Here is a 27,641-nt window from a genome sequence, read left to right as displayed (position 1 = left end):
ATTTTCATTATTTTTTATTGGATTTTTGTGCAAACATCAATATTTTACTTACAAAAAGTTAATAATACAAAAATAATGACTTTACACGCCTGTAACTTTTCAAGTATTGACGATACAAAAAAAATATATATAACTTTTTTGTTGGACATCAAATAAGCTACAAAATTGCTATTTAACTTTTTCGTCTAACTTTAATAGTTTAGCTGAAAAAAGCAAAAAACGGAAAATTTTGATTTCAAAGCTCTGTAAAAAAATCAAATAATGAAAATGGAAATTCGGCTCAATGAAATTTTTTGGTCCAAATTTAGTGTACTGTAACATATAGCCATGGATTTTATAGAAAAAAAATTTCTTCCTGGGTTGCAAGAATAAATACGGTAAAAAAATCATTTTTCTGTGTTTTTTAAACGGTAAAATTTCAGATTCGATGATGGACCTCTTAAAATTGAAACTATGAGCTCCGCTTCTAACAGGATATTTGTTTAGACATATTTTACGATATTTTGAGCGGAGAGCAAGAAAAAAAAAATATCGAGTTTTTTTGGCACAGCCTAATCTACATAGCTCCTCGAATTTGGACTAGCGATTAAGTTTCCGGTTGATTGTAAAAATCGATCTAAGGTAGGTGTCAAACATTTTTTATAAAGCCGGTTTGTTCAGGGGTTTTCGCCATTGTAGAATACTTTGAATGGTAGAATAGGGACTACTACTAACTATAAAGGAGTAACTTAAAAAGAAAATAAAAACAATCAGACGGTCCACTCCCAGCAGTTCCCATGCAATCATATCACCGATCCATTCGCTCGTCAATAATTCAACCAATCATAAATTTGGAAATAATGCAGTCTTTCCATTTAAAAAACTACTAGAAATAATGAAAGGTCTTGAAGTAAGTGTAACCACTTTCAGTCCCATCATTTCCTATCTCAATCCGCCGGATGAGGCACGATTACTACTGCTGATCTGATTGAGTTTGTTACGTAATTCCTGATAGGAGATGACCATCTGTTTGTCCTGGATCCCGTTTCTGGGATCGAGAGGATTGGGAGATTGGGTTTTGTTAACATTTTGCAAGACCAGATGGAGTTTCTGTTCCAGTTCGCGGGCCCTGTCCACGTACTCTTGCTTGTTGGTTTTCGGTATTTTGCAAGCGGCCAACGTGAATTCTGATGGATGGGCGGCGACAGAATGGTTGTGGGAATTGTTGAGAAGACAGTACTGTATCATTGGAGGCAAAGGTATGCTATCATGAACGGCTGGAGTTGAGTAATCTCGTCCAATACGACCGAAATGTCTTGGGATTGGATCATTGGCGACGGCTGGGACTGCTGTAGACAAGAAACGGAACGCGCTATTGATCTCCATAATCAATAATCAACAGCAGAAAAATATTAAATCTATTGGAATCTGTCAAATAGGCATAAATCACCTCATGGCAAAACTTCGTAAAATAGTTTCTGAAAATCATAAAATCTTGTTTCGATCGAATAAAAAATTGGAAAAATCCTGTAATAGTAAGCAGTTCCAATAAAGATCTTCAACTGTTATGCGTTTCGCTTATTTGCTGATGAAAACCAACTGGCTTACAAAAATTATCTTTGGAGAATTACAGACGAAATGTAAACCAGAAAGCACAAGAAGTGAATTCCGAAATAAAAATTTGTTTGCGTCATCGATACAACATTGCCACTTATCATGAAGTGGTTGTGGTGAAGTTTGCAACGATTGGTTAATAAAAATTACTGTAAGTCGAATTTTCAGATTATGCCAGTTCCTAATTATGCCGACTCAAGTATTCGGTACCAAAAGCTTTGAGGGGTGGGGATGTCACCCCCCAAATCCCTGCCACCGTATGCCCTCGATTAGATCTGATCTTTGTTTGGGTTAATCGGGGATTTTCTAAATTTTATAATACGTNGGGGGGGGGGGGGGAGTAGGAGGTGGTTGTGGTGAATTTTGCAACGATTGGTTGTACTTCGGTACAGCGGAAATAGAGTTTTGTTTTGTAGTCATTTGCAATAAAAATTACTGTAAGTCGAATTTTCTGAATATGCCAGTTCCTAATTCCGAGTCAGGTATTTGGTACCAAAGCTTTGAGGGGTGAGGATGTCAGCCCCGACATCCCTGCCACCGTATGCCCTCGATTAGATCTGATCTTTGTTTGGGTTAATCGGGCATTTTCTAAATTTTATAATACGTTCGGAATTAAAAACCCGTTCGTTTTAGATAAAATTCCTCTTTAAAGTGGATCGTGTTAATACGAGAAGAACTAGGGAAAATTTTCTATCATTAACGCCATGTTTTTTAAGGTCCGCCCATTTGACTGATCCCAATAGGATCGGAATGATTATATTATATCGCTACCTTAGATTTTAAACAAATACAAAATAATATTGAAATGGTATTATGTTATGTTTGTTTAAAATTACGGATAGATTTCAATGATGTAAGCATCCATAATGAAAAGAACGCCTTTTACCTAAAAACCATAAAACATGCTAAAAACAGAAACAATAACACTTTAAAATCCAGGCAAAAGAAATACGTAGTTAAAAAACGTTATTATTGGTGTTAAGGAGTATAAAAAATGGTAAATTTTGTATATTTCACGAATTTCGAGAGACAAACGATCTCATTGATGATGAAAAATATGCTAACTGATAAGATTGACTATTAAAAAACACTAATTTATCACACAACAGGTGGACATTACGACCTCGCTAGGTTCCGTGAGGATGACAACTATAACTGATGGCGAAACGTCAGAAAGAGGATAACGCCAGCCGTGAATGCCTTAGCTTTTTGTAGAAGGTACTCGAATTACATTACAGATAAAAAATTTAATTTAAATTGAATTTCAGTTAAAAATCCTGGATAAGTATAAAATGAATGATTAAATGTAGTGACAAGCAAAAGAAACACAGGGGTTAGAATTGTTAGGGGTTAATATCACACTCACAATCGCCGACCGTGCAAGAGACTCCTTTGTAGTATCTGGAAGCCTTCAGGACATTTTGCTCTTGGTCTTCTACAATAACCGCGAGTCCCAAATTCCGTCCCTTGGACCAAGCCCTGATGGCGTGCATGATGTTCAGTTCGACCCATTTGTTGGATTCGCTCACGACCCTGCTGTCACACAGACGACGCTTGACTAAAAATTCAACCCTTATTATGTTGGAAGCGCCCTTATGCCACTTTATTATATGTGCGTGAAATGAAAAGTACAAATACCTCGGTGTTTTTTTAGGGATTTTGTGTACCAAAATACTGAAACTCGGAGAAGTCTTTCTTCGTCGGGGGTGGCGTTTTCGCAGCCGACGTCGTTTTGAGAAATTTTTGACGAATTATTTTCGGAAAAAGTACGATAAAGTTTTAACACAGCGGTGGCTATGCTGGCATTAGTTTCCCGGGTGGGATCGTTCGGGAAATACAGATTTATTACGTTTTCGTCATGCCATGCTTCCGTGTCGGTGTTTTTCGGTATTTCACCTAAAACCATTAAAAAGCTACGTTTCAATTCCTTTTGAAACGCTTAAAAAACTGATGGATTTAGCTATTATTTCTTTTATTATTTGTGACACCCTGTATTTTATTACTTGTGACACCCTGTAAGTAGGCAGAAAAAAAATATTTTCTTACATGAAGGATATGAGCTAGCGGCTTTCCCAAGGATATTTTCCATAGGAATCTTGGAAGAGTTCAGTAGTAATTTAAGGATTTCAGCCGTTCCTGGGGGCTTAGTGCCATTGACACGTCCAGTGTGCTGTTGTACCGTAGTTTTTATGTTATTAATGCGTTCGTTTTTGTCTCTGGAAGAGTAAAACTGTTGGTCACCTACATTCGAATTATTCGTACACAAGTACATACACAAACAAGCGTTTCATGCATTTCTTTTTATTTGCTAGTCTTTTTTAGCTTTAACTAGCTGCAAGGTGAAGTGCGCTTTCATGAAAACCTGGTGTAAAAGAGCAACCGATTTAATGAGTGTAATTTTTAATGTATGTCACATATGAACTTATTGTAGCAAGGTCTCAGATGGATGTACCCCTTTTTAGCAAAAACCACGCAGTTGATACTAATAAATTTGGTATCATTATACAGATAATTTCTTTATTGTTGAATCAGAAATAATTTGAATTAAAATGCTTAGTTACTTAATTATTTTTTTATTAATTTTCTGAGTAATTATTGATTTCTTCTATGTCGCCATCCACGATCAGTAGTGCCATATAGCAGGCAGGTAAGAAAATATTTTTCACTTTGTAAACTATTTCACAGGTTATTTCGGTTCTATTACCTTCTGTAGTTTATTTTAATACTTATACGTTATGTTTAAATGTTATGGGCGAATTCCACTTGTTGCTTCATAAATACGATATGTATAACGTAAACAAGTTTTTTCTTAATACACATTTCTGAAAAAGCGTTAAAATTAACGTCTAAGGTACTTTTACACCTCTCGACTGTTCAATGGCCTCTAATCGTATCATTTCCACAAATATTCGGGGAATTTTGGAATACCTCCAATATTTAAAAAGTTTTTTTGAACTTGGTTCGACACTCGAATAATTAGATGCGCAACTAATTACGCACTTGTGTATTGTTAGTGGCATATACAATAAGTAATGGTTTAAAAAAATTGAACGCTGATTCTGGTGATGTACAGAGTGATCCAAAAGTGCATGGCGCACGAAGCATTAGAAATATGCGATACAATTTTTTTTTTTTTGAAAACAATAGAGTAGTTGAAATACAGAACTTTTTTGAAAAATCGTTGTCCATAAAATGTTCCAATTAAATAAACAATTTCACAAAATAGGAAAGTTGAATGTTAAAAAGTAAATTGATGGTGTTTGTTGTTTGTAACCTTTTGCTCGGGTTCAACTAGTGCGATAGGTGTCCAGGTGTAGGCCGATCATTCTCAGATGGAAATTAATGATAAAAATGGAAACCTGAGACAGCAGGCCTTGAGAATAATTAAGTCTTTTCATAATAACTAGTGCTTGCTAGTCGTATGAAGTAGTTTTCTAAGGTCATTACTCCGTCCGACTAGTCTGTCTAGACTCTAGACGCTGGTTTTAAAAAGCATCTACCACACAAGTAATTTATTATAAATAAATGGTTAGAAAAGCTGTAATATGCTTGTCTAGCATTCGAATGCATTAACTTTATTACATGCACATACATTTTCGATCGCGCTATTTTCGGCGAACGTTAGTATCGCATCATGTACTGTACGTTACAATGTCGCGAAAATTGATTGTGACCTGACCTGTCCCTATCGAACCATCAATTGACTCAATTACGGAAATGGCGGGCCCGATTTTATTTAACACTTCGTAATTTTTACCAGTCGCCAGACGACCGTAACACATGATTTTTGGCATCAAAATTATGCAGACGCGTCAGGTCTCGACCTATATGCCAAAATATCAACCCGATAACTTAATTGACGAAACAAGTAATTAATGCAGAATGCTTTCCAGTATCTACTGGTGGAACTTTCGCCGAAAATTTATCGAATTGTAGCAATTGCAATGGCTAAACTTACACAGGGCGTGTTAAAACTGACAAATAAAATTATCGAAGAATTTCAATTTTTTACTTATTGAGGTTGGAAATGAACATTTGAAAAAAAGTTGGTGGGTCTAAATGTCTCTGTCCGGGCGTATAGTTGGTTGCATATGCGTATATTCTGATCGCATGACCGACGATGCAATGCAGGTAAAAAAATGGTCGAATATTGATTACACCCGATACCAGTTTTTTTTTAAATGTAATTATGTATTAACTGCAGGGTTATGTAATGCTCCTCTCCTTATGAAGGACCTTGGGTATAGGGTGGAAGCGTACATATATCCTTACAAAAACAAGAAGTAAATTTTATTTATTAAAAATATTATTTGGCGACCTAAATTAACGTTTTTTGTATTTTTTTCGTACTTAAACTTTTTACGTTTCTGATGTTCACTTGTTTTTCCTAAAAGTCGAGAAAATAAATCAAAGTTCTACCGTTAACAGACGGTGCATCTCGACGATGATATTAAAATTCCATCCGATTTCCAGATGTCTCCGATCGCCTATACGATTATGATTAATTATGACTAAAAGCGATCAGGTGCAGGCAGCAGTTTAATCTGGACAGGACCGAGTAGTTTATAAGTATTTGGCATTTGTAAATTGGCTATGAATAATAAAATATCAATCCGAGAACTTTGTTTTTTTAACGTCTGGCACAATATTAATGACGATGGTACATTAAATCGTTAATGAATTCATTCAACAAATTTTCGGGCGTAGTTTTTGTACACATGTCTATAGTGTATGTATAAAATANTTCTTCTAGTCACTCATTAAAGTCTCTCCTTAATCACTTCTTCAACAAATTTCAAAATTTGAGAGTTGCAAATGTAATCCATAATTTCAAGAAAGGGAAAACCAAAATCTTAAAACCTTATCTAATATTTCCAAACTCATTTGATTAGTTTGATAAATAATACCCCCCCCCCCTTCATGGAAGCAGCTCCAAGTCCCGAATTTTCAAAGTATAATTCGTTTTTCATATAACATACATTACACGCAGAGAAGATTGGTCTTTTATGTGACACCCTGTATACGGTCGGGCGTAGTTTTTGTACACATGTCTATAGTGTATGTATAAAATATTCATTTTTCAAAATCATAATTAAATCTACGTCATTTAAATTAGTCATTAGCTTTACCAACGAAATAATAAAGAATTCCGTCATCTGTAAAGTTATGAATAATTTTTTTAAATTCTTCTTCTTCGATGTGTCACAAATTTTTCAAGATGTGAACTACGTCAACGCAATCAGTGAATCAACAGATATACAAAAGGGCTATATAAAGTTCTACTTTTTATTTTGAGATAGGGAATCTTAAGAAGTAGCTGTTGTTAAAAATAAATAAAAATTAGTCAACTCTCACTAGATAAATTTACCATTTGATAACGCGGTTGTTTTGTTTGGTCATATTGTATTTAATTTTTCTTTATACTTGTACATTACGATGTTCGACTGTTGCGCAAGGCTCTAAGCATAACAAGCGCTGCCACTTTCGCAGTACTAACTCTGGCGTTTGTTTTACTTAAAAAGTTAAGATCTGAACAATTTTTATCTTTCAGAATTTTTTTCAATTGAAGCAATTTTAAATCAAAGACTAAAAGTTTTCTGACGCTGCACACCGGCTAATAATTCCATCCGCCACTGGGTGTTACCATAATTTGTTCTATGTACTGACCATACATACTACACGTACAAAATCTTTACATACAGGTTACGTATAGAGAGATAGATAGGTGTAAAAGTTGCTGTCTAGGAATGCAGGGTAAATAAAAACTGTAGACGTAAAGCCAGACGTTGCAGCGCTCGACCGATCGCTGAGTCGTGACGGTCACTAATAATGACCTCAAGTCAATTCGTCTGTTCTATTCCGATTGTATTTTGCTATTGTCGTCTATCGATAAAAGGAAGTAGGCCACCGGCTTGTTTTCGTTTCCCATTTGAACGGAAATTACATATAAACGATATCGCCGTCGAGGTGGCTTACTTTACATCCCCATGACTTGAAGAGAAACAGTAATTATTGTAAAGTAAAATTATTATTTTTTTGAGCAAGAATCAACATGTAGATATACGTTGGACACAGTGGTAGAGCGCTAAAAGTAAGAATCAAAGAACATAAATACAAGATTAGAAATAAACTTAATTCTATGGGTACCTATGAACATTGAGCCAAATTTAATGACAATTTAGAAACGAAAATGTCGAACTTTTACATTAAAATAATAATTCAGAAACATAAAATTTACAAATAAAATAATTCGAACAACAGATGGCGTTTACCGCGCCATTTGTGGTATTTTATAAAATTTACAAATATGACGCGGAAACAACAAAATCTTGCTTATCGACGTTTGAATTGTTACCAATAAGGCGACAGTGACATTTCAGCGATTATTTCAGAAGTTGTTGTTCTTAACGATTAAAAATGGTTTTGGGTCAATTATTCACTTTTTCCTTAGAGACCAGATGCGGCGTAGAAATAAAAAATTGAAGAGTTGACTCGTTTTTTCTTATGTTTAGTATAAGGTTGAGTAGCCTTAGCCACTTAACTATAACGGAAACGGTTCTCAATTAGTAATGGCACTTTTAGTAGACAACAAGGTTTTTATGTATCTAGGTATTATATATACACACCTGTCTCTACCTGTGTCTAATTTTATGTACTACGCATATACATAATAGCATCCGTTAATTGCTGAATTAAAATCGTTGCATCAGTTAATTACATGGCTGAGATGACCGACTATGCATTAAGTCATTGTATGAATGAATGAATGAATGGACTGATGGTTCAATGGTTTTCAGTATGTATTTCAATTCTTTATTAAACCTAAAGCACCTTATCAATGTGTTGTCTGCATTATTAATTGCTATTTCTTTCGCTTCCTTTTGGGTTCGGTATGGAGGCGGACGGTGCTGCAGACATGCAGAACTATGCTGAGTAGACCAAATGAATTCTCTATGTCTTTGGTCGATATTATTGAACTGGGCCGCATGAGGCAGTTCTGCGGACATCTTCGGAAACTTGCTACGATCACAATTATCCCATTTAATTTAGATGGGTCAGTAATCCGCATTCAACCTCCTAATTAACTCCTTTTTAATATCAAATGATTTTGACTTAACGTAAACGAAACCAAAAAATTATTCAAACAGTAACACCTGTGCCAATATCAATGATCGATGAAAGATGCATAATTCAATGTCTGGCGATCATTTGGCAGCTATGTTAAAGCTTCCTACTGAAAAATTATTTATAGTAAAAATTGATAACTTCGGCGAGGATGTCACAGACAAGTGTTCCCTGGGGTAGTCATATCTGAAAGGTTATCCCGATTTATTTTGACCAACGTGGTGATTCATATTTTCTGGTTTATCAAATATAATCCCCATGGGCGAGGGATTGAGATACGCGTAAATCGGCGTATGGTGGTCGAAGCACAGCTTTTGGTTTTTCTTAGGAGATGAGTAAGTCTCCTTAGAACGCTATAGTGCGGGTGGAACTTATCTAATGTTTAGTAAGTTTGGTACTCGACTTAGACAGTCGAACAGCAGGAAGTTTTCACATATCTAGTTCCTTCAGACTTCCATAACTGGTCGAATGTTTTAGGGTCGAATCTCGTTCCCAGTTGGATTACTTACATTTTGTTAGCGGTAAATACCATCTTGGATTCATGGGATCGTTACCATTCTCTGACTGGGATCGCTACCATTCCCTGACCCTTGATACTCTTAACTGACCGGCAACTTCAGCCCCTCTTAATGAGTGTAAAGGACGGGGACACTTTCGCGAAGCTTTATCGTAAAATTTAATTAGCTTCCTTACAAACAGGCGAGTAACCATTTGCAAGGCGCTGGCTTCATTCCATCACTAGCAGCCTCTGCTTAAGTAACACAAAAGGTATAAAGGATTCCTCATGGATCTTTTGACTTGAAAAATGACCCTAGATATTGGATTTCATTTAAGATTTGCCAAATTTGCCCACTGTGAGTGTAGTCCTTGCTCCAGCTCTATTATCCAACTGCCCCAGTGTAAAACTATTGAGAGACTGCATACAAGTACGTCATCAACCTAAACTATATGCCACTATCCTTAAGGATAACGATGCTGAAACATATTTCGCAGTTATCCAAACGTAATGTTGTGCACAAATGCGTCACTATTTATTCATGTCTTTCTGGATTTTGTGGACATATAGAGAGACGTATAGACAGACAGACGGACGCTTTCCGGCGACTTTGATTTGTGTGCATTTACGGTAGGTTAGGGACCATTATGATTTTCTTTTTCGTTGTTGACATACCCATTGATAAAAGTAATTTTTGAATTATAAAAACACGACCTTGTGTGTCCCCGTTCATAATTGTTATAAATCTGAATCGTCTACACACACTCAAGTACGTACACATCTATAGTAAACGGTTAAGATTGCATATATGTGTTTTGTACGTTACGTGTCTGGCTACGAGTATTCGCTTGGGCCAGACGAATTTAAAGCTGCATATCCTGATTATTGCAATAGTGAAATGCACCGCTAGAAGTGATAAACAACAATCATTAGTTATGCAATATGGCGCGACCGATATTACACACACACACACACACACATGTACAACATGTTGTATTCGTATCGGTGTGTGCGGTTGTACATTTGAGAACGAAAAAAAAAATAGAAAAGAACCCGTTTCTCATCGGTTGAACCAGACAAGACACACGGACAGACAGAGGACTAGACAGCAGGCTGGTATGTGTCATACGTTTCAGTTGAAGCTCATTTAGGTGCATGTATGTATTTAAATAATATGTGTCAATTACTGCTGTATCAGTTACTTTATGGTAAATGGTGGATATGCTTGATGAAGCAGATTTTTTTTTATGGAATTGATAGTAGATATGACCGACATGTTAATACCGTTTCGCTAATTTTATTATCAAATTTATGTACTGTGGTTATTTTAACTCAAATTGGAGCAAGTTTTATAAAAAGCTTGCTCTGACTGATTTCATGGAGACTCATTGGATTTAAAGTGTCACCGAGGAATAACTGATGACAAACTCTTAAAACAAAGTAAAACGTTTCTTCTAGTCACTCATTAAAGTCTCTCCTTAATCACTTCTTCAACAAATTTCAAAATTTGAGAGTTGCAAATGTAATCCATAATTTCAAGAAAGGGAAAACCAAAATCTTAAAACCTTATCTAATATTTCCAAACTCATTTGATTAGTTTGATAAATAATACCCCCCCCCCCTTCATGGAAGCAGCTCCAAGTCCCGAATTTTCAAAGTATAATTCGTTTTTCATATAACATACATTACACGCAGAGAAGATTGGTCTTTTATGTGACACCCTGTATACGGAATAGGCGAGCTCCTTGATATTCTGACGGTGCAGCTATGCAATTCCGTTGCCGCAGCGGTAAGCAAAAATGGACGAGAAACATGAAAACGAAAGAAGTTAGTATAACTATTCTACACGGTCTGGAATAGTTTTCCCATTGGCGCTGGCCTACGGAATAAGGAAATTGAAATGCAAAAAGAGTGTGTTGTGGAAGACAACGGCGACTGTGATTGCTACAACGACGTGGTCTCAAAGAAATTACGTATGTGCGAATAGATCGGACGAGGAACGCTACACATTGTTGCAACCCCTTCGGAACAACCACTTCGACTGTTTATAATAAAATAGTCCATAATAATATCTGCTACTGGGCATATGCAAAACAGTGCTCCAAAAGACTAGAAAAAATTACAAAACTACTTGATTATCAGCTATCCTATACCGACATACCGCGCAAATTTTAACATATTTAGTAGAATACTATTAGCACATGTAACCTAACCAAACCTAGCCTTACCATGGTGAAATAATTCGCAATAAACCATAGAAGATATAGTATTAAAATATGAAAACAGAGACGTTCCCATTTGAAAGATTTTACAGAAGTTGTCTTTCCTCAGTCATTGAAGTACTACAATAGTCGAACACCCTGTATAGTAACGCCGGTCGTAATACTAAGAATCGTGTCGGCAATGAGTGTTGTAGATACCGAGGAAACGGCTATTATTTTCCGATTCATTTTTGCATGTTGATGACATACCAATAAAAAAAGATCTCATTATAATAATTCTCCCATTTTCATTTTAATTTTTAGGTGGAAAAAAGCAATTAAATTCTCAGTTGATAGACTTTTAAAAGAACCACCGATGGCAATCACAATGTGGTCAGAAAAGTTGAATCGTAAAAATTGTGTTGTAAAAACAATGTAGGCAGAGTCACAAAAGTCTTGTAACTATTGTGAGTTTGGAGTTAATTTCATAAATGTTTTTTGAATTTCCCTTTCGTTCGAATTGAAACAAACAATTGGAAAAAAGCGCATGGGTCTAAATTTACGTGTGCAGTTGGTTGCACAAAATAAATACATAAAACGCAGCAAATTTGAACGGGTTCAGCCAGTATCTAATAAAATTGTGAGATATAATTATAAAATTTCAGTAATTAAGTTGTTTGTTGAAAGTAAACCGGCGATTGATGAAAACGAAACTCTGTTGTCATGTGTGACAATTTGCTGTGACCTTTCGTTTTTATTGTTGTTAGTTAGACATTATAAAAGATTTAACTGGGCTAGACAAGCTGGTGGCTTTCAACGTTACTAACTTCCTGTACTAAACCAATTTTCCTGTCTGACTGGAATTCTCCTGGATCAACAGGCTACACTAACTACCAGCTGTCTTGTTTGGACTGGTTGGCAAATTAATTCGCTAATGATGCGACCTTTCTTGTTAATAAAAAAATTATTATTGTTCCAGACTTGCAAAATGATCATTAAATGTAAACAAAACGTATCATGGCAATTTCTGACGACCGACTCTGTTAGCAATGCATCTCGTTGCGATACAGGGCGAATATGATAAAATTTTCTTTCAATCGAATTTCGAGCGAGGAATTTACGTCATTTAAAACAACAGGAAATGACAACACGAACGGAGTGCTTAATTCGACATCTTTATATGAGATTTTAGGGAGAAATCAGGGATTAAATCAGCAAGACCAACCCAGGGGTTCAAGTTAGACAAATTTGATTAGATATATGTGTTTGGTAGTAAAAGAAATTGTAACTTGCGCTTAATTTTAACTCGTATCTCTGTTTGAATATAAATAATATGATGAAACCTCTACAAGTGTGACGCAGCGTGGCCGTTTTTACGATAGAATTTAAATTAATGAAGAACACGTTTTAATTATGTAGATTCTAGCAGGTTTATGAAAATTCACACACATATGCGTCGTGCCTGTTTTTTCTCCAACCAATTCCCGACTTAATTAAAAACCGAAAACATCATTAATAACTTCCAACGTCTAATTTGAATATTTGTAGTAAACACGAGGTGTAGGCACTTACATGGTATCGGGTTTTTCACCGCAACAAATGATTCGCACAAAGATATACACCCTGTGTATATGTTTTACGAGCGACTTCTCGAAAAGTGCTTTCAGTGTTGATGACTTTACAAGAAAAAAACAAATTCAAAGCCAATCGTCAGCCATGATAAACAAGACCGAACGGCGCGAAATTGATTATTATAATATTTTAATTCAACTAATTCGCATTAGTCTGAAAACGAGCCTAGAATACGGATTTTTCAACACACAAAGTAATGGCCAGTTAAGGATGCCCAAAGGACAATCCTTATAGTGAGTCAGTATGTAAAGATTGACTAATATTCTCGAATTAAAATTTGGTTCACAACTGACGAAGAAATCGCGAATTGAAAATGAAAAAAGTCATGTTAAATTCTCGTAATGGCCGTGCTCTAAGGTGTTGCTTCGCAAAATTTAAGGAAATGTTAATTTCCTTAGCCAAAAATTGTTTGGTCGGATTCTCCCCAAATTTTTTAATAGAATGTTCAAATTCCCAACAAAATATAAACTCTCTCGACAAATGCGGTCTCAGAAATTTGAAAGAATTGATATCTTACTCTGAAAAGGCATTTAGCCTGGTTTAATCAAAGCTGAACCAGCAATTATATAGAATTTTGATGTAAATTGTTTAAATTTTAAATATTTTCATAATACCCATAAAGGATCCAAGCTGGTTGACCCACGATCAATAAAAAGAAAAGGTAAATCTATGTGATAACGTTAATTTTAATGTTAATTAACTTTTAAAACTGTTAAGACATTGATTCATGTAGAGTATTTTTAAGGAAGTTATTCATTTTAAAAGTGACACCAACATTTATTTCGTCAGATAACAACCCCAAAGCCGTACATTTTGAAATTTTGCCTAGAATATATCGGTTTCTGGATGTGGCAACCCTGATTCCACAGCCCATTATTTGCTATAAAAATTTAACAAATCCCATACTGAAACGATCATTATTTTCAAAGTTTTTGGAATTTCTAATACATTTAATTGAAAATAGCCTTTATCTGTTATTGCTGTCCCAACTTCATTGCTGACTTTTCGTTATAAAATGTTTAGGAATCGTCCTCCCTCTATAGATACGTCTTTGGTCGAAGATTAGATCACCTGTTATTAGGAACGTCTGACTGCGATCTCGACGAGACGACCGACGCACAAAATATACAATAACAATAAATCGTATCAGTTGCGGACAGTCGTCCGCATGTATAACGTGTGGGTGTCTCACACGTATGCCCCTCCGACTCTGCTGTTGTACTCATTACTTATTAAATATAGGACTTGTAATAAGTTAAACGTTATTTACGTTGTCTTTATGAAATTACATTGATACATGCACTCACAGGTGCTACAACAAAAAAAGAAAAAATCGGCATACAATAATCACTTGATACTATTAACATTATTGAGTTGAATCTTTAAATGAGTCAAAACTTGATTAGGTTTGTACTATAGTAGCATCAGTAATCTAATCTTTTTTGGTTAGTACTTCAATATTATGCGGTGTCCATTTGGCCGTTTTAAATACGAAGGGCCTAAGTTACCAACAAACTATCTAACTTAACCAGTAAGTACGTAATTAATGTACTGACTAATTAATTTATGTACTGACTGGTTGGTATTCCTACAGTGACCGATTTCATAATTAAATCTAAAGGGAGAAATCTCGTCGACCCGAGTTCTTTGAGGAAACCCGAAAATTTCTAATCTTTCTAATTTTTTATAGCCAAAATATAAAAAATATAATTTGTCAAATTTATATTCGCAGTCCGTGGTTCTAATTTTCTGTCAACTACTTGCCTATACTCTTTAAGACACTAGGGTTCCGAAAGGAAAACCGGAACCCTAGTAAACTATGAAGTATTAAACGTATTGGCTTATATAATAATATTTGCAGAAAATGTTTAAAAGGGGGTACTTTAAGAGTCCTGTAGGGAGTCGTTTGAAAGGTCCAGTAACAAGAATCCCGAAATTTTAGGTGTTTTAAACATTTCTGCAGTGATTACTAAAAATGTACTCCAAAAACGTGTTCAGTTATTTAATGAATAAAAAGTACCACGAATCCAATCTCGCCTATGTCCGAAAATTTTCTGCCTTGCTATCAAAATTTAATAGTTCTAAATTTCATTTCGGGTAATCTACAGATCATTAAACGTTTCTTATATTAGTATTGCCCAATGTCCGAGTCACATTTTTAACAAAAGCCCAACAATTTTATTACAACTAATTGATAATAATTACGTGTCTGTCTGGCATTAGAAAAAGTACATTGTTACATTGCTAATTATAGATATATGTTACAATACAAGCTACTGACTTTTTTATGACTGTTTACCCTTAACATGTAGCCTTCAATTGAAGAAGTCCTGCACTGTTTTACATAGAAAACAGGAGTTTTTGGGAATAAAACAAGAAGTAGTGCAAATTTATAGGTTTGCATTTTAATTAAGAAAAAATATGATTTTGTTCATTCTATTGAATGAATTAAAAACTATTGCTCTTTTTACCAAGTAGACACAATATTTGTGTTTTTTTTTTGATTGCATCGCATTATATGTGTGAGAAAAACGTAAAAACAAAAGCGTGACAATCAAATTTCGCAAATTATGCAGCGATCATAGAAAAGAAAAAAACAAAATCGCCAATAAAAACACAATACGCACACATACAAAACACGGGCAGCAGTTTTTAAGTACAGTGACATGCTGCTAAGCACTTTCGTCAATTTTTTGGTGACAAGCAATAAATAATAAGTGCATAAGTCTGGCGATGCCATGTAATAAAAATCAACACCCAAGCGACTAATTACCTTCCATAAGTTTCCACATCACGTCTTCTTGAAACAAAAAAAAAGAGAAAAAACCCCTTTTAGCTACTTCGTATTTGATATCGTATCAATAAACTAATAAATCACTAAGTAGATATGTATTATCGTAATCTAAATTTTGTTTTTTTTTCTCCTAAAAAAATTTTACCTGTCTCTCATTTTCGTGACATCGAATCCGGTCCTGTAATCGTCGTTATCAATTTGTGCCAAACCGACCCCTATGGAGGACGGCGTTCCCTCGGCGGCATCGGCCTGCATACTCTTACCACTGATATCGTCGTCAATCGCCGGTTGATCGCCCATCATCATTTCGTCGTTATCATTAATAATTTTTCCCTTATTACGGTTCGGGTTGTGATGATGGTGTCTCAGATGATGGTGTTTTGGGGATTGTTCCGATTCTGTATCGTAGTACCATTTCATGAGGAGATCTATCAGTTGCTTTTGGATTTCTTCCTTATCGTCCTCGAAATCGGCAGGATTGTCTTTGCCAACGGGGTGAGACTTCAGTTTCGGCGCAAGACAAATTATTATTATAAACGTCTGCAGGGTAAGAAACCAAAACACACGATTCGTCGAATGATACATTTTTGGCACTTTTTATTTTTCACTTGTTCAGTAATTGTTGTTGTTCACTTGTTGTTTATTATTTTTGTTTTTTTTGGCGACGAGACAAGTTATTTCACAATGGTTTAGACAAGAGTCTGTAAGAAAAGCAGAGAAAATGTGTTTTTTAAAGTTGACCACGTGATTTTGGCTTTTGCCGCAGTTGTGGTACGGACTCAGCGCAATCAAAAGACTTGTTACTTCTAGTGTGCTACAGTATGAACTAATACAATGTATTGGATTTTAGGTAGCCGTTTGAAGGAGTGAGTGAGTAAGGTAGAGAGGAGTCAGTTGCCCCTTCCTTGTTTACCTCATTGTAAAATTATTAGTAGTAACCTACCTAGCAGACGTTCTGTCTACTCAGAAATTAGCTAAATTATGCAAAAATCGAACATATTAATTGAAATTTTACACTACCTACCGTTTACGTGGTTTTCGATGGAAAACAGCGAATTTAAAATCAGTCAATTTTTTTCTTTCTGCGAACAACGGCACTATACTGCAATTTAATTGCAAATTTTTTTATTCATTTCAACTAAAATCATTTTCTTAAAAAGCCTATTTATTTTAACAATAAATGTAATTCCTAGTTTTATCCTTTCTAAGGATCTACAATTACCGAAAATATGCTCGAGTAAGTAACATTTGATGACCCCCTTGTCCGAAACAAAAAAAACAACATATTGTAATTGCTTTTCCACCTAATTACAGTGCAGCAATTTAATTACCAAGTGTAGTAATTCCCTTTCGAACGTCTGGTAAATTATGATACAAATTGTGTTCAAATATTTTCAAAATACTACCACTTAAATTCGAGTGAATCCGAAAGGTAATTTCTAAACGCAAAGTGCACTGTTCATTAAATACAATATAGAGGTATCATTTGAAGCAGTAAATTTAATTATTTATTTAATGTACTAGAATTTTAACACTCATTTGGTGTTTATGTACGAATCTTTATCGTGATTAGACAAAATTAAGAAAGTGGACCATGCAGACACATAATAATAATAATAACGATATATATATATACGTACATATCTATCAATTAACTGATTTAAGAATTTTTTCCACAAATTAGACTATTTGTTGCAATAGAACTAATTATTATTTCAGATAAACGTTGGGCAACAAATCGTTTTGTTTACATGACAAATTTTAGACTTTGTTTTGTTTTTACGCAAAAAAAATGATTAATTATTTTTATAATCCTAACGTATCCGGTCCATTCATAACAATTAGTACGTAAATCAAGACTGCACACTACAAATTTAACAAGTATTAAATAAATAAATGCGTTACTTACTACAGGATTACGATTTCGTAAAAACTTGTTCACAGTTAACTGGGACCATCATCCTTTTGTTGCAATAGAAGTTATGATTTCGATACCGAAATAAACGAACATTATAAACAGGTGCAAGCCTATTGTTTTACAATAATTTTATCATATCGGCCTTTTTTGAAACAATGACATACCGGGGACCGCTACAATTTCAGAAATTCGCTCGTTTATTAGGATGATAGTTTTATTGGATATAAACATAAATATCACCGTTTTAACCAACACTCGAGTGCTACAACATTTTATGAAACTTATTAATAGAATCAACTAGTTCAAATTATAATTAGATTCTTTGGAATGTACTTTGGAAATATAGTGGAATCGTAATAGTAACTACGCATAACGGAAACCCCGCCATATTATAACTATAGTAGACGGCCGTATACTGTGAACAAATTAGACCTTCGCTAATACAAACGAATGCGAGTTTGCCTTAAAAATCGGTATACTTTCCTGTAAATCCCCGATAGTGATCAGCAAAATTGGTTTTGCGAAAATTCAAGATCAAGACTGCCTATATACCAGTAAGACCGAAACCAAGACTGAACGAATAAGACTAAGACCGAATAAGTAAGACCATCACTAAACCCCGATATATTTGGTACTTCCCCAGTCGTACTATCTAAAAAGATGTTTTTTTTTCGTTTAATTTAATATCATTATCAGAAAGATCTGTAGAACATGCATGATGCTTCACTACCTTTTTACGTATTTGTTGCTGTCTTTTACCGAGTATTTAGTAGTATTTTACAATTGTTTATTATACAACCGATAACGTGAACGGCTGTTGTTTTTTTCGATTCACACTGTTACGATTTTGCAATATTTCCAAACATTTTTAATGGAGACTGTAAGTATTACTTATTAATCATGAATTTGATATAATTTTAGTGTAGGCTTGCCTAGGTACATGTTTATAACTTATATAGTTAGCCCAAGAAAAGACGGTCCAAAACTAAGATGGATAAATGGCGATATATTTGTCATTTGGAGTATCAATTAGAGTAATTTCATCATTATGAGGTCGTCAGTTCTATGACTGGTTGGACACGTACTTCCACTCCTGCCTATCCTGAGCTAATCTTCGCATTTCCCTAAAACTAGAACATCCCACATCCGTAGGTATTTGCGAACAGTAATTTAATCTAAGTCTACTTCTTCACTCTTCCTGTTTCTACCTCTAACATGTCTTTGACTAGACCTTCATGCCTGAGAACGTGTCCTACCAACCTATCTCGCCTATTTTTTATTGACTTCCATGACTCCTCTGTTCTCCTATTTTTTCTAATACCTCTTCATTTCTAACCTTCTTTATCGACGGTATCCTCATCATTTAACACCACATTTCGAACGCTTCTAACCTTTTCTTTGCCGAAGCGCCCGCCGCCTATGTTTCGCACCCGTACAGCGCCGCATTTCAAACATACACCTTTAACAATCTTTTTCGAATTTTTAAATTAATCGTTCGCATGCATAGAACTGACTTCTTTTTATTGAAAGCGACTCTTTAACTATGTATAACTTCTATCTCTGTAACTCATCCCTACATTTTTAAGTATAATATTAAGCTGTTTAAAAGATATTGCAAAACAGACTCAAAAAATCTATGGAAACGGGATTGTCAATGGTACATTCTGGAACTTGGACGGATTACGGCTGGTTACTGAATAATTTTACGAACAAAATAATTCTTCAATCTTCCGAGATTAAAAATAGTAGTTCGTTGTTTGACAACAGCGGTACTAAAATAACTAACGTTAAATGCTTTAATTTCACATTTTATTGTCAAAACATTTGTTGCCAACAATTTTTTTATTACGTTCGTCAAAGTCCTACACTATCCAAATTTCTAAGAAATCATTTTACGTTAGCTAGAAATGTATATATATATATGTAAGNCAAAATACTTTATAAAAGTTGTTTTTTGACAAAACATTAATTACAACGGATAAAATGAATAATTAATAAATAAACGAAAAATTTTCCCTTAACACGACTATTAATAAAATTCACAAACTAATCCTAATCTAGCTGACAACCAAAAATGGACTTTTATTTTAGGGCACCAAAGATAAAACTTGTCAATTTTTTAAATAAAGTCATTGTTACCCCCGTTTATCTTTTATTATTCAAAAAAAAAAAAGAAGAATGTCGTTCTTGTAATCTCTCTCACCTGGTGTTTTCCTTCGCGTTCAAAATTTAATGTCAATCAATTTCGATTCTGTCACGTGTCCGAAGACGAAAACACTGTCTCACATCAGAACAGGGACTAGGAAATAACAAATTATATATACCAACGTCTGACTTATATAGGTGTTACTGATTTAATCCCAGTTACCTGTGTCATTTGTTACCATAATAATAAGTCACTCACGAAGAATCGCTAAACACGCGTTGCCAAAAACCTCGCATTACTTCAGAAACAACAGCAAGCTGAATTGTTGAAATTCAAACAATCGGAACAAAAATGATAAACATAATTTTGCGTTTCGCGTATGTATTTCAGTAATGCCAAAAAAAAAATGAGAAAGAATATGAAATTGGTAATACGGCAGAAAATTTTTTGTATGTTTTGTCCATTCTTTCTTTGATTTCCGTTTTTAGACGTTATATTTATTTTAAAAACAAATTAATTTGAACTTATTTAGGTAATATAGCCCTTCATTAACAATATCCCAACGTTTCGCCCCTCGATTGGACGCTTCTTCAAGGGTAATTGTAAAGTAATTTAAGTTGAATACATTACATTACACCCAAGTTTCTTTATCTTCTTTTATATAGCTAATATCAATGACTGTAATTGATCTTTTGTACTTAACTTGTAATTAAAAAGGACTAATAAAATAATATAATAACAACCAAAAAGGACAATTACGTAATAGATCAAAATTAGACGAAAAACAAAAAATTTTTAGCATTTTTAAAAGTGTCCTTTTGGTTGGTTTAAAGAATGTTATTTTATAACTCCCAAAAGACCTTACCATTTGATTTGGCGAAGATATAACGGGCAAGGAAAGATATAAAATACAATTTTTTAAACCGGCAAAAATCACATACTTTTAAAAATGCTAAAAATTTTGTTTTTCATCTAATTTTGATCCTGGTACGTAATTATCATTTTTGCTTGTTATTATTTAACTTTATTAGCTCTTTTTAATTACAAGTTAAGTACAAAGATTAATTATGGTCATTAATAAGCTTGGGTGCAACGTATTCAACTTAAATTACTATCTATACAATTACCCTCGAGGAAGCGTCCAATCGAAAAGCGAAACGTTGGAACATTATTAATGTACTTTTACCTACCCCTTAACTCCCAAAAGTCCTGAAGGGGTAAAAGTACATTTCCAACACCCCTAAGTTAATTACGGACATTTTTATTAATTACTAATCGGAAAAGCCTTGTTGGGTTCACTACCCCCAATTTTATTCCGAGCAGATTTCAATTTTCAGAGAATTAAAAAAAAAATCTAATCTAAATAATCATTTTGTATGCAAATTTTTGCGAATGTCTACCGTTTTACAAACAAATGAAGAAGTGAAAGAAGTTGACTGATTATTTATCAACGCTGACGTTAACAGATTGTTTGTTTGCGTATGTCTCAGGATTTTGTGTGACATTTTCGAAATTAGTCTACTACTCTCTATAACATTAAAAATACATGAGTAGTTCTAGGTTACTGCGAATGCTTATTCGATATGTCTAGACGATATTAACAATTTTCAAACAAAAATCGTTGAATACGTTTATTAACAACGACTGCGAGCCCTCTTGCATGGCTTGTTACCTTTTAGCCTTTTTCTTACATTTCCTTTCCCATGCGTACTCATTTATTAAAAATTATGTAATTTAATATTTTTGATAAGGTGTTCAAATATAACAAAATTAGAGAATTGAAGAAAGGAGTATGAAAATGCATCTATAAAAGAAATCTCTAATAAAATCCAAAACGGCATTAAAAAACAACAAAGATAAATGTAAATTTCAATATTTATGCTTAATTATTATCCAAATATTACAAAAAATCTACAGAAACAAATCCATAATCAAGTTGATGATGATATCTCAGAAACGAAACGTCATATTTAAAATCCAAAGATACGACGTTGCAGAGCAGAAAAAATTACACAACATTTAAATTCAAAATGTTTCCCTGACCTTTGAGACGTTCCAGAAAATAAACTGGATCTAAAAATTAAATAAAAATTTGATAACAACGATAATATACTATAAAAAACTTGCGGAAATTTTGTAACTTATTGTCGTAAAGATTTGAAGGAAAAGCAAAAGATAGATCGTACTCATTTTAAATACAGGGTGTTCACAAAATTGAAGTGCGACATTGTACTGTACAGTTGCAGAACCAAATTGAATTTTATCCGATTGTCATTTTATTTGAGAATAAGTTTAGATAAACAGTCAACATCACCGAATTTTTTTAAGTTAAAAATAAAGTGTTACTTATTTGACTGTAAAATTTTTTTGGAATTGTAATCGTGTTGTTGTGTATCTGTATGCACATGCATTTTTAGGCATATGTTTTTGACCTGCTTGCACTTATTAGGCTGGGTCTTGGTTGGCCGAGGAAGTGCCGTCTAGATTTTGTCGGCTCCGATGAACCTTTTTTTCAGGGTCAATTTGGAAATCGTAAAGGAGAATAATTCATTTGAATAATACCTATATTGGTGGTGATTGAATCTCTCAAACGGCATTGGGGGTTGATCGCTACGAGATGTAAAAGTAAAAATTTCAATATTACCATTATAAAAAATTGACTTGACAAGCGTCAGGTGTAAAATTATTTCCGACTGTTCAACGAGTAGTAATAAATAAGTGAACGCTCTGAATATTTTTAACTCAATTTCGCACAGACAGATGTTTGTGTAATATTGTACATACGTGCGCACTAAGGGTCAACATCCCGGGCCGTTTTCAAAACGTATTTTTACACATTTTTTATTTTCTTCGTATGGCTTCACTGAGCCAGCTTCGGCTAAATTATGTTTTTACGCACTAAAACGGATAAAACGAAATGCTATCTTTCCTTTATTCTTTCGTTTCCTTTTTCTTTCCGTTACGACGCGAAAGGAAGAGCCTCAACGATCTAGACGCCCATGAACGTGACTATTTCGAAATAAAATAAAAACAATCGAACAACCGTTGGGCATTATTACGATATTCTTTTTGTTTTTTATTAATATTTTGTAATCAAAATTTCAACTATTTGTCGATAAACCAGAGATCTGAAGTTTTATTTATCTTGTCAGACCTAGATTTGCTATCTCAAATTCATATTTAATATGGCGGCCGTATCATGATGGCGGATTACTTTTTCTTTCACAGCCCTCTTGATATAGCTTTCAAATGAAAAGATTTGTCGTCTAAAATACGACAAATTCATGACGCCCTTATAAATTTAATAATGTGGACATCATAAAAATACTCATTTTTCCATGATATTAAAAAAAAAAAAATAAAGAGTTAAGTAACCATCTGTTTGAGGATGTTTCCCAAAAAGCTAAAAAGCCCGAGCTATTGATAGTTGCATATATATAATTATCTAGTGCGAAAAACTGCTGCATGTACAAGGTGTGTCAACTAAATCCTGAGAATTTAGTTAGAACTCCACGCCTAACAACACTACAGGGTTTAGAATCACATTGTTGCAAATATGAACATTACTTGATACAATTTTTTGTAAAATCACACGAGAAACTGTCCGAACTCTTCGGCTAATTGGAAAATGTGTATGGGACAAGTGTCTCTCTAGGACCTCTGCATTATCAGTAGGCAAAAGTGAGGAGAGAGCGGCCAATGAGAGCAAGGATGTTCAAATTCAAGACGAATGATATTTAGAGGATTATCCACCGCTAGTAAGTTCCTTTGCGATAGACAGCGACCGGAAAATCCTACGCATTTTTAGAGGATTATCCACCGCGAGTAAGTTCCTTTGCGATAGACAGAGACCGGAAAATCCTACGCATTTTTAGAGGATTATCCACCGCGAGTAAGTTCCTTTGCGATAGACAGAGACCGGAAAATCCTACGCATTTTTAGAGGATTATCCACCGCGAGTAAGTTCCCTTGCGATAGACAGCGACCGGAAAATCCTACGCATTTTCCACGTAAGTCCGGCACTTCTGAATTCTTCACCAAGACAAAAAAAAAGCATCCCCACGTTGTCGTATCCCCTCTATAGCCCGGATTTAGTCTCTCTTCCCAAAAACGAAATTCCACTTCAATGATACTCATCATAGCGACGTAGAAGAGGTCAAGGAAGCTGATACTCTTTAACTTCAGGGTGCTTACAGGGGTGGTAAATGCGGTGGCAACGGTATATAGTCCAATAATAAAAATTAAGTGGTTTTATTTCAAATTCCCGCAATTTAATTGTCACGCCTCGTATTCATACTCGTTTTAAATACATTTCGTAGTATTTTTCTCTGTTTGTGAAGCCGCGGAGATGGTTTTGCACAAATTTTAAGATGTCCCAGACGTATACATTATGCGAGTGTGATACTCCCACACTGTCCCACACTATTACATAAATTAACTCCCAAATGAGGTCCACGATCGCCACGGCTATCGGACGAAGACGGTTACGGTGACGATATCGAGACGCTCCTGATGGTGTTTTGACGGTCGTACGGCTGGAAAATTTTCGATTGACTCGTTCCATTATTAAAATTCGTCAGCCGAAAAATTTCTTTTGCAAAGTAGTTACCCTTATTTTCATTTTGGCCAGCTTCGGCAGCGAACGGCTGCCTCGTCTTATCGTCCCGTTTGAATAATTAATTCGCTGAACGTCTGGTCCGCAGGATATTTGTTTATACAAAATATATACACTGCGTAAGTGTACAGTCCAGGATAAAAGTTTCGAAACCGATAAAATATCTAAGATACTTGAAATCTCTTCAGGAAAATCCTCTAGAATATTAATACCTGCCCTAATTCCCTTGTACTTATTTTACACACTGTAATTACACCTAATTTTTAAAATTGTGGTCAATTTAACTACACGCACCTGGTTAATTTTTAGATTTATCAAAGGCGTTCGATTCTAGAGCCCACAATAACCACATTTGAGTAGAATTGAAAAATTTTGACCTTACTAGTAATTTAGTAAATGACTACTTCACTACTAGAAAACAATTTGCTCAGTATCTTGGCTGTAATTCAAATAAACTCAATGTAACACGGGGTGCACCACAAGGAAGTTTGTTGGGCCCTTTGTTATTCGATTGTATTATAACGGCCCATATAAATTGCTTCAGCGTCTCATTATATAACCATAAAGAACAGTCAACTAATGAAAACCTTCTCAATGTACATTTACAATTACTTTCAAGTAAACCATATTGCAATGTATAAAAAAACAGTTGTATTACAGTTCCCTTTTCTTCTTGATTCTTGCTTCTTCTTGGTGTTTTTTTTATAATTCATCCAAAGGTATACTTATTGACGAGCCGCTACTGAACAATACCATAACATTAACAATTACATAATTTTTTTGAAACTACAGAAAAGTGCCTAATTAGTAGGATTTTAATATTAATTGACTCGTAACTCTTAAAACACGTTTAAAAAAATATTAATACATAATGGATTCGCAGCAACAAAATTTCTTTTTTAATTACGTTTGCTCAGTAATAGATAAATATTGAAGAACAATACGAACAGAGATTCGTTGCTTGTAATTTATTTAAGACGTAGTAACTATTAATTTTACGATAATAAATAGTAAAATTGTCATTTTGCGAAATTCGGAATTTATTGAGATGATATAATAAATGTGCACACGTTTGGAAAGAACGATCAACAATAATAATAATAATAATTACGCAATTTGATTTACGCACAGGTAATTAATAATAAATATTCAATCGACGATTATGATCAGCAAAATCTTTTTAATGTTATAGACAGGTGCATTGACACATGTGTCATAACATGTGCACAACAATTAAAATGCAGTGTAAAGTGTTACACATTTCGCATTTCCACTAGTTAAGCCCGTTCAAATTATAGAAGAAAGTGGTTTACACTTATCTCTTATTGATATCATACTTAACGCTTAACGGTGCTGCAACAGAAACAGCTAACCGCATGCGCACCGGTCATGTGCATGTACATACCCTCATCGTCCTAACGTAGCAGTAAACTGTAGTATAATGCAATAGGGGTCAATAGAATTGACTAAAATCTATTTATATGGTTTAAACTTAAACGTTTGCTTATTTAAAAACCGCGCGCTGCCACTGGTTTTCGCTTAGAAGTGGGCGCGTCGTGTGTTATGACCTGATGCACCATCAAAATTATGGTTGCTGCAAAACGCCTGATTTCTTTCAACAAAAAAGGATTCCAATCCTGTGCATCGTTATTCATACGTTAAAGAAGATGATAGGGAATCATCTAAATAACGATAACACATAAACAACTGTGACTGGGATCTCCTGGTAATCTTTGTCCGGGTCATGACCATTTCGACCATCTTCTCTAATAGTTTATAATGTAACTCACAATCAACCAACTTTCTATCAAGTGGATCCAGGCCTTGAGCCGATGTAAATTCCTCATAGGCGAATCGAACTATTGTTTGCAGCGAAACATGCACGACGTAGGTGTTTCGACCTATTGATTTATTATCGCTAATAAATAATGCAACAATCGGGGGAGGCTGTGTGTGACTGATGATATAACGTCGATAGTTAAAAAGTAAAATCGATCACAACTTCCGACAAACTGGTCGTATAATTTGTTCGCGATAACGACTCAAAATTGCTCCAGCGTCTCATTATTTCAGGATAAGTTAAAATCCAAAAGCGTACTTTTTGGTTTTTCGGCATTGTTGAGAGCGTTACTATATGAAATATAAGGAAGAACCAATCAAGAGAGAAGTCTTTTCTGATTTCCACAATCGTTTAGTTCTTATCGTAAAATTTTGTGGACTTTTGAGCAGTAAATGAGGAGAAAAGGGCAAGTTTTGTTTCTTAATTTTCCAAATTAGTTCTTCACTGGCAATGTAACGTTTTATTTTTGTAATGGTTCTTAAATTTGTAACAAAAATAATTCAATTTGTCAGATCTTTTCCTAGCCAAAACATGAGAAACACAATTCGCTGATGTATTCACTTTCAGTTCAGTTACAGCGCTGTTCTAACCTCAAAACACAGTGGCGTCCCCTATTCCTTTGTTGAAAAGTAGCTACCCGGGACAAACCACATTTACTAGGGCTGTTTTCGGGACAAATTCGAGTTCGCATTTAAAAAATACAGCGAAAGTGATTATTGACAGTAATTGCAACATCCTTAAAGTTCCTCAATATCCTGATACTTTTAGTATTATTGTAACTATGGTTTTTCGAAGATTAATAAAAGTTGTTAAATTTAAAAGTAAAGGCAAAGGTCTAGATGATGGCCCCCAACCCCTTCGGGGGTGGGAATGGGGGGATCGAAAGAGGTCTCCCCCACCACTTTACCATAAAAAGTTTGTGGCGGTCTCACCCCCATAAAAAGTTATAGGAGTTCAAAGTTAATAAATATGCCAATTTTTATACATTTCTAGGCATGTAAATATTTATATAGTCATTCTTAAACAATATTCAAAGGTAAAACTAATGAAAAATACATAAAAATATTGAGAAAGTTATATAAAACATTATTTAAATATCTTTATCAATAGGGTAGGTTAGGTTAGGTTATCGGGTTTTGTTCAAGTGACCACCCTCTTTCGATCCCCCACCTCCACCCGCTTGAAAATAATTTTTTTATTGAATTTTATTTGAATTATAGTCTATGAAAATTGTCAAAATAATCAACTTTCAACCACCATAACTTTTTATGGGGGTGAGAC

The 27,641-nt window shown here is 34.5% G+C and overlaps 1 protein-coding gene across 5 annotated transcripts; it reads right to left on the bottom strand.

Annotated features, from left to right (window-relative positions):
• Window positions 1–466: 466 nt before the first annotated feature.
• Window positions 467–20,091, bottom strand: LOC108744477. Of its 5 annotated transcripts, none has more exons than XM_025978405.1 (7): window positions 19,963–20,091; window positions 15,987–16,542; window positions 15,821–15,847; window positions 3,640–3,809; window positions 3,232–3,489; window positions 2,960–3,151; window positions 467–1,328 (listed from the first exon to the last, which is right to left on the bottom strand). In XM_025978405.1, exons 2-7 carry the CDS (start codon window positions 16,424–16,426, stop codon window positions 922–924), a joined length of 1,494 nt encoding a protein of 497 aa, XP_025834190.1. In that variant the 5' UTR covers window positions 16,427–16,542; window positions 19,963–20,091; the 3' UTR covers window positions 467–921. The 5 variants fall into 5 exon arrangements, with proteins under 5 accessions (XP_025834190.1, XP_018335776.1, XP_018335769.1 ...); XM_018480274.2 differs by lacking the exon at window positions 19,963–20,091 and adding an exon at window positions 17,751–18,058; XM_018480267.2 differs by lacking the exon at window positions 19,963–20,091 and having other exon boundaries at window positions 15,987–16,705.
• Between the last annotated feature and the right edge of the window lie 7,550 nt (window positions 20,092–27,641).

The sequence above is a fragment of the Agrilus planipennis genome, unplaced genomic scaffold (assembly GCF_000699045.2).
Source record: "Agrilus planipennis isolate EAB-ADULT unplaced genomic scaffold, Apla_2.0 scaffold6, whole genome shotgun sequence".
Taxonomy (NCBI): Eukaryota; Metazoa; Arthropoda; class Insecta; order Coleoptera; family Buprestidae; genus Agrilus; species Agrilus planipennis.
The sequence above is the reverse complement of the archived record's forward strand: the minus strand, read 5'-3'. Positions and strand labels throughout refer to the sequence as shown.

Excerpts from the sequence above, each read along its gene's own strand:
- LOC108744477 (XM_025978405.1), bottom strand. The coding sequence starts at position 16,426 with ATGTATCATTCGACGAATCGTGTGTTTTGGTTTCTTACCCTGCAGACG. Across the intron at positions 3,810-15,820 it reads GATGTGGAAACTTATGGAAG|AGACAAAAACGAACGCATTA; the intron begins GTAATTAGTCGC and ends TTACTCTTCCAG. Across the intron at positions 1,329-2,959 it reads CTCTTGCACGGTCGGCGATT|CAGTCCCAGCCGTCGCCAAT; the intron begins GTGAGTGTGATA and ends TCTTGTCTACAG.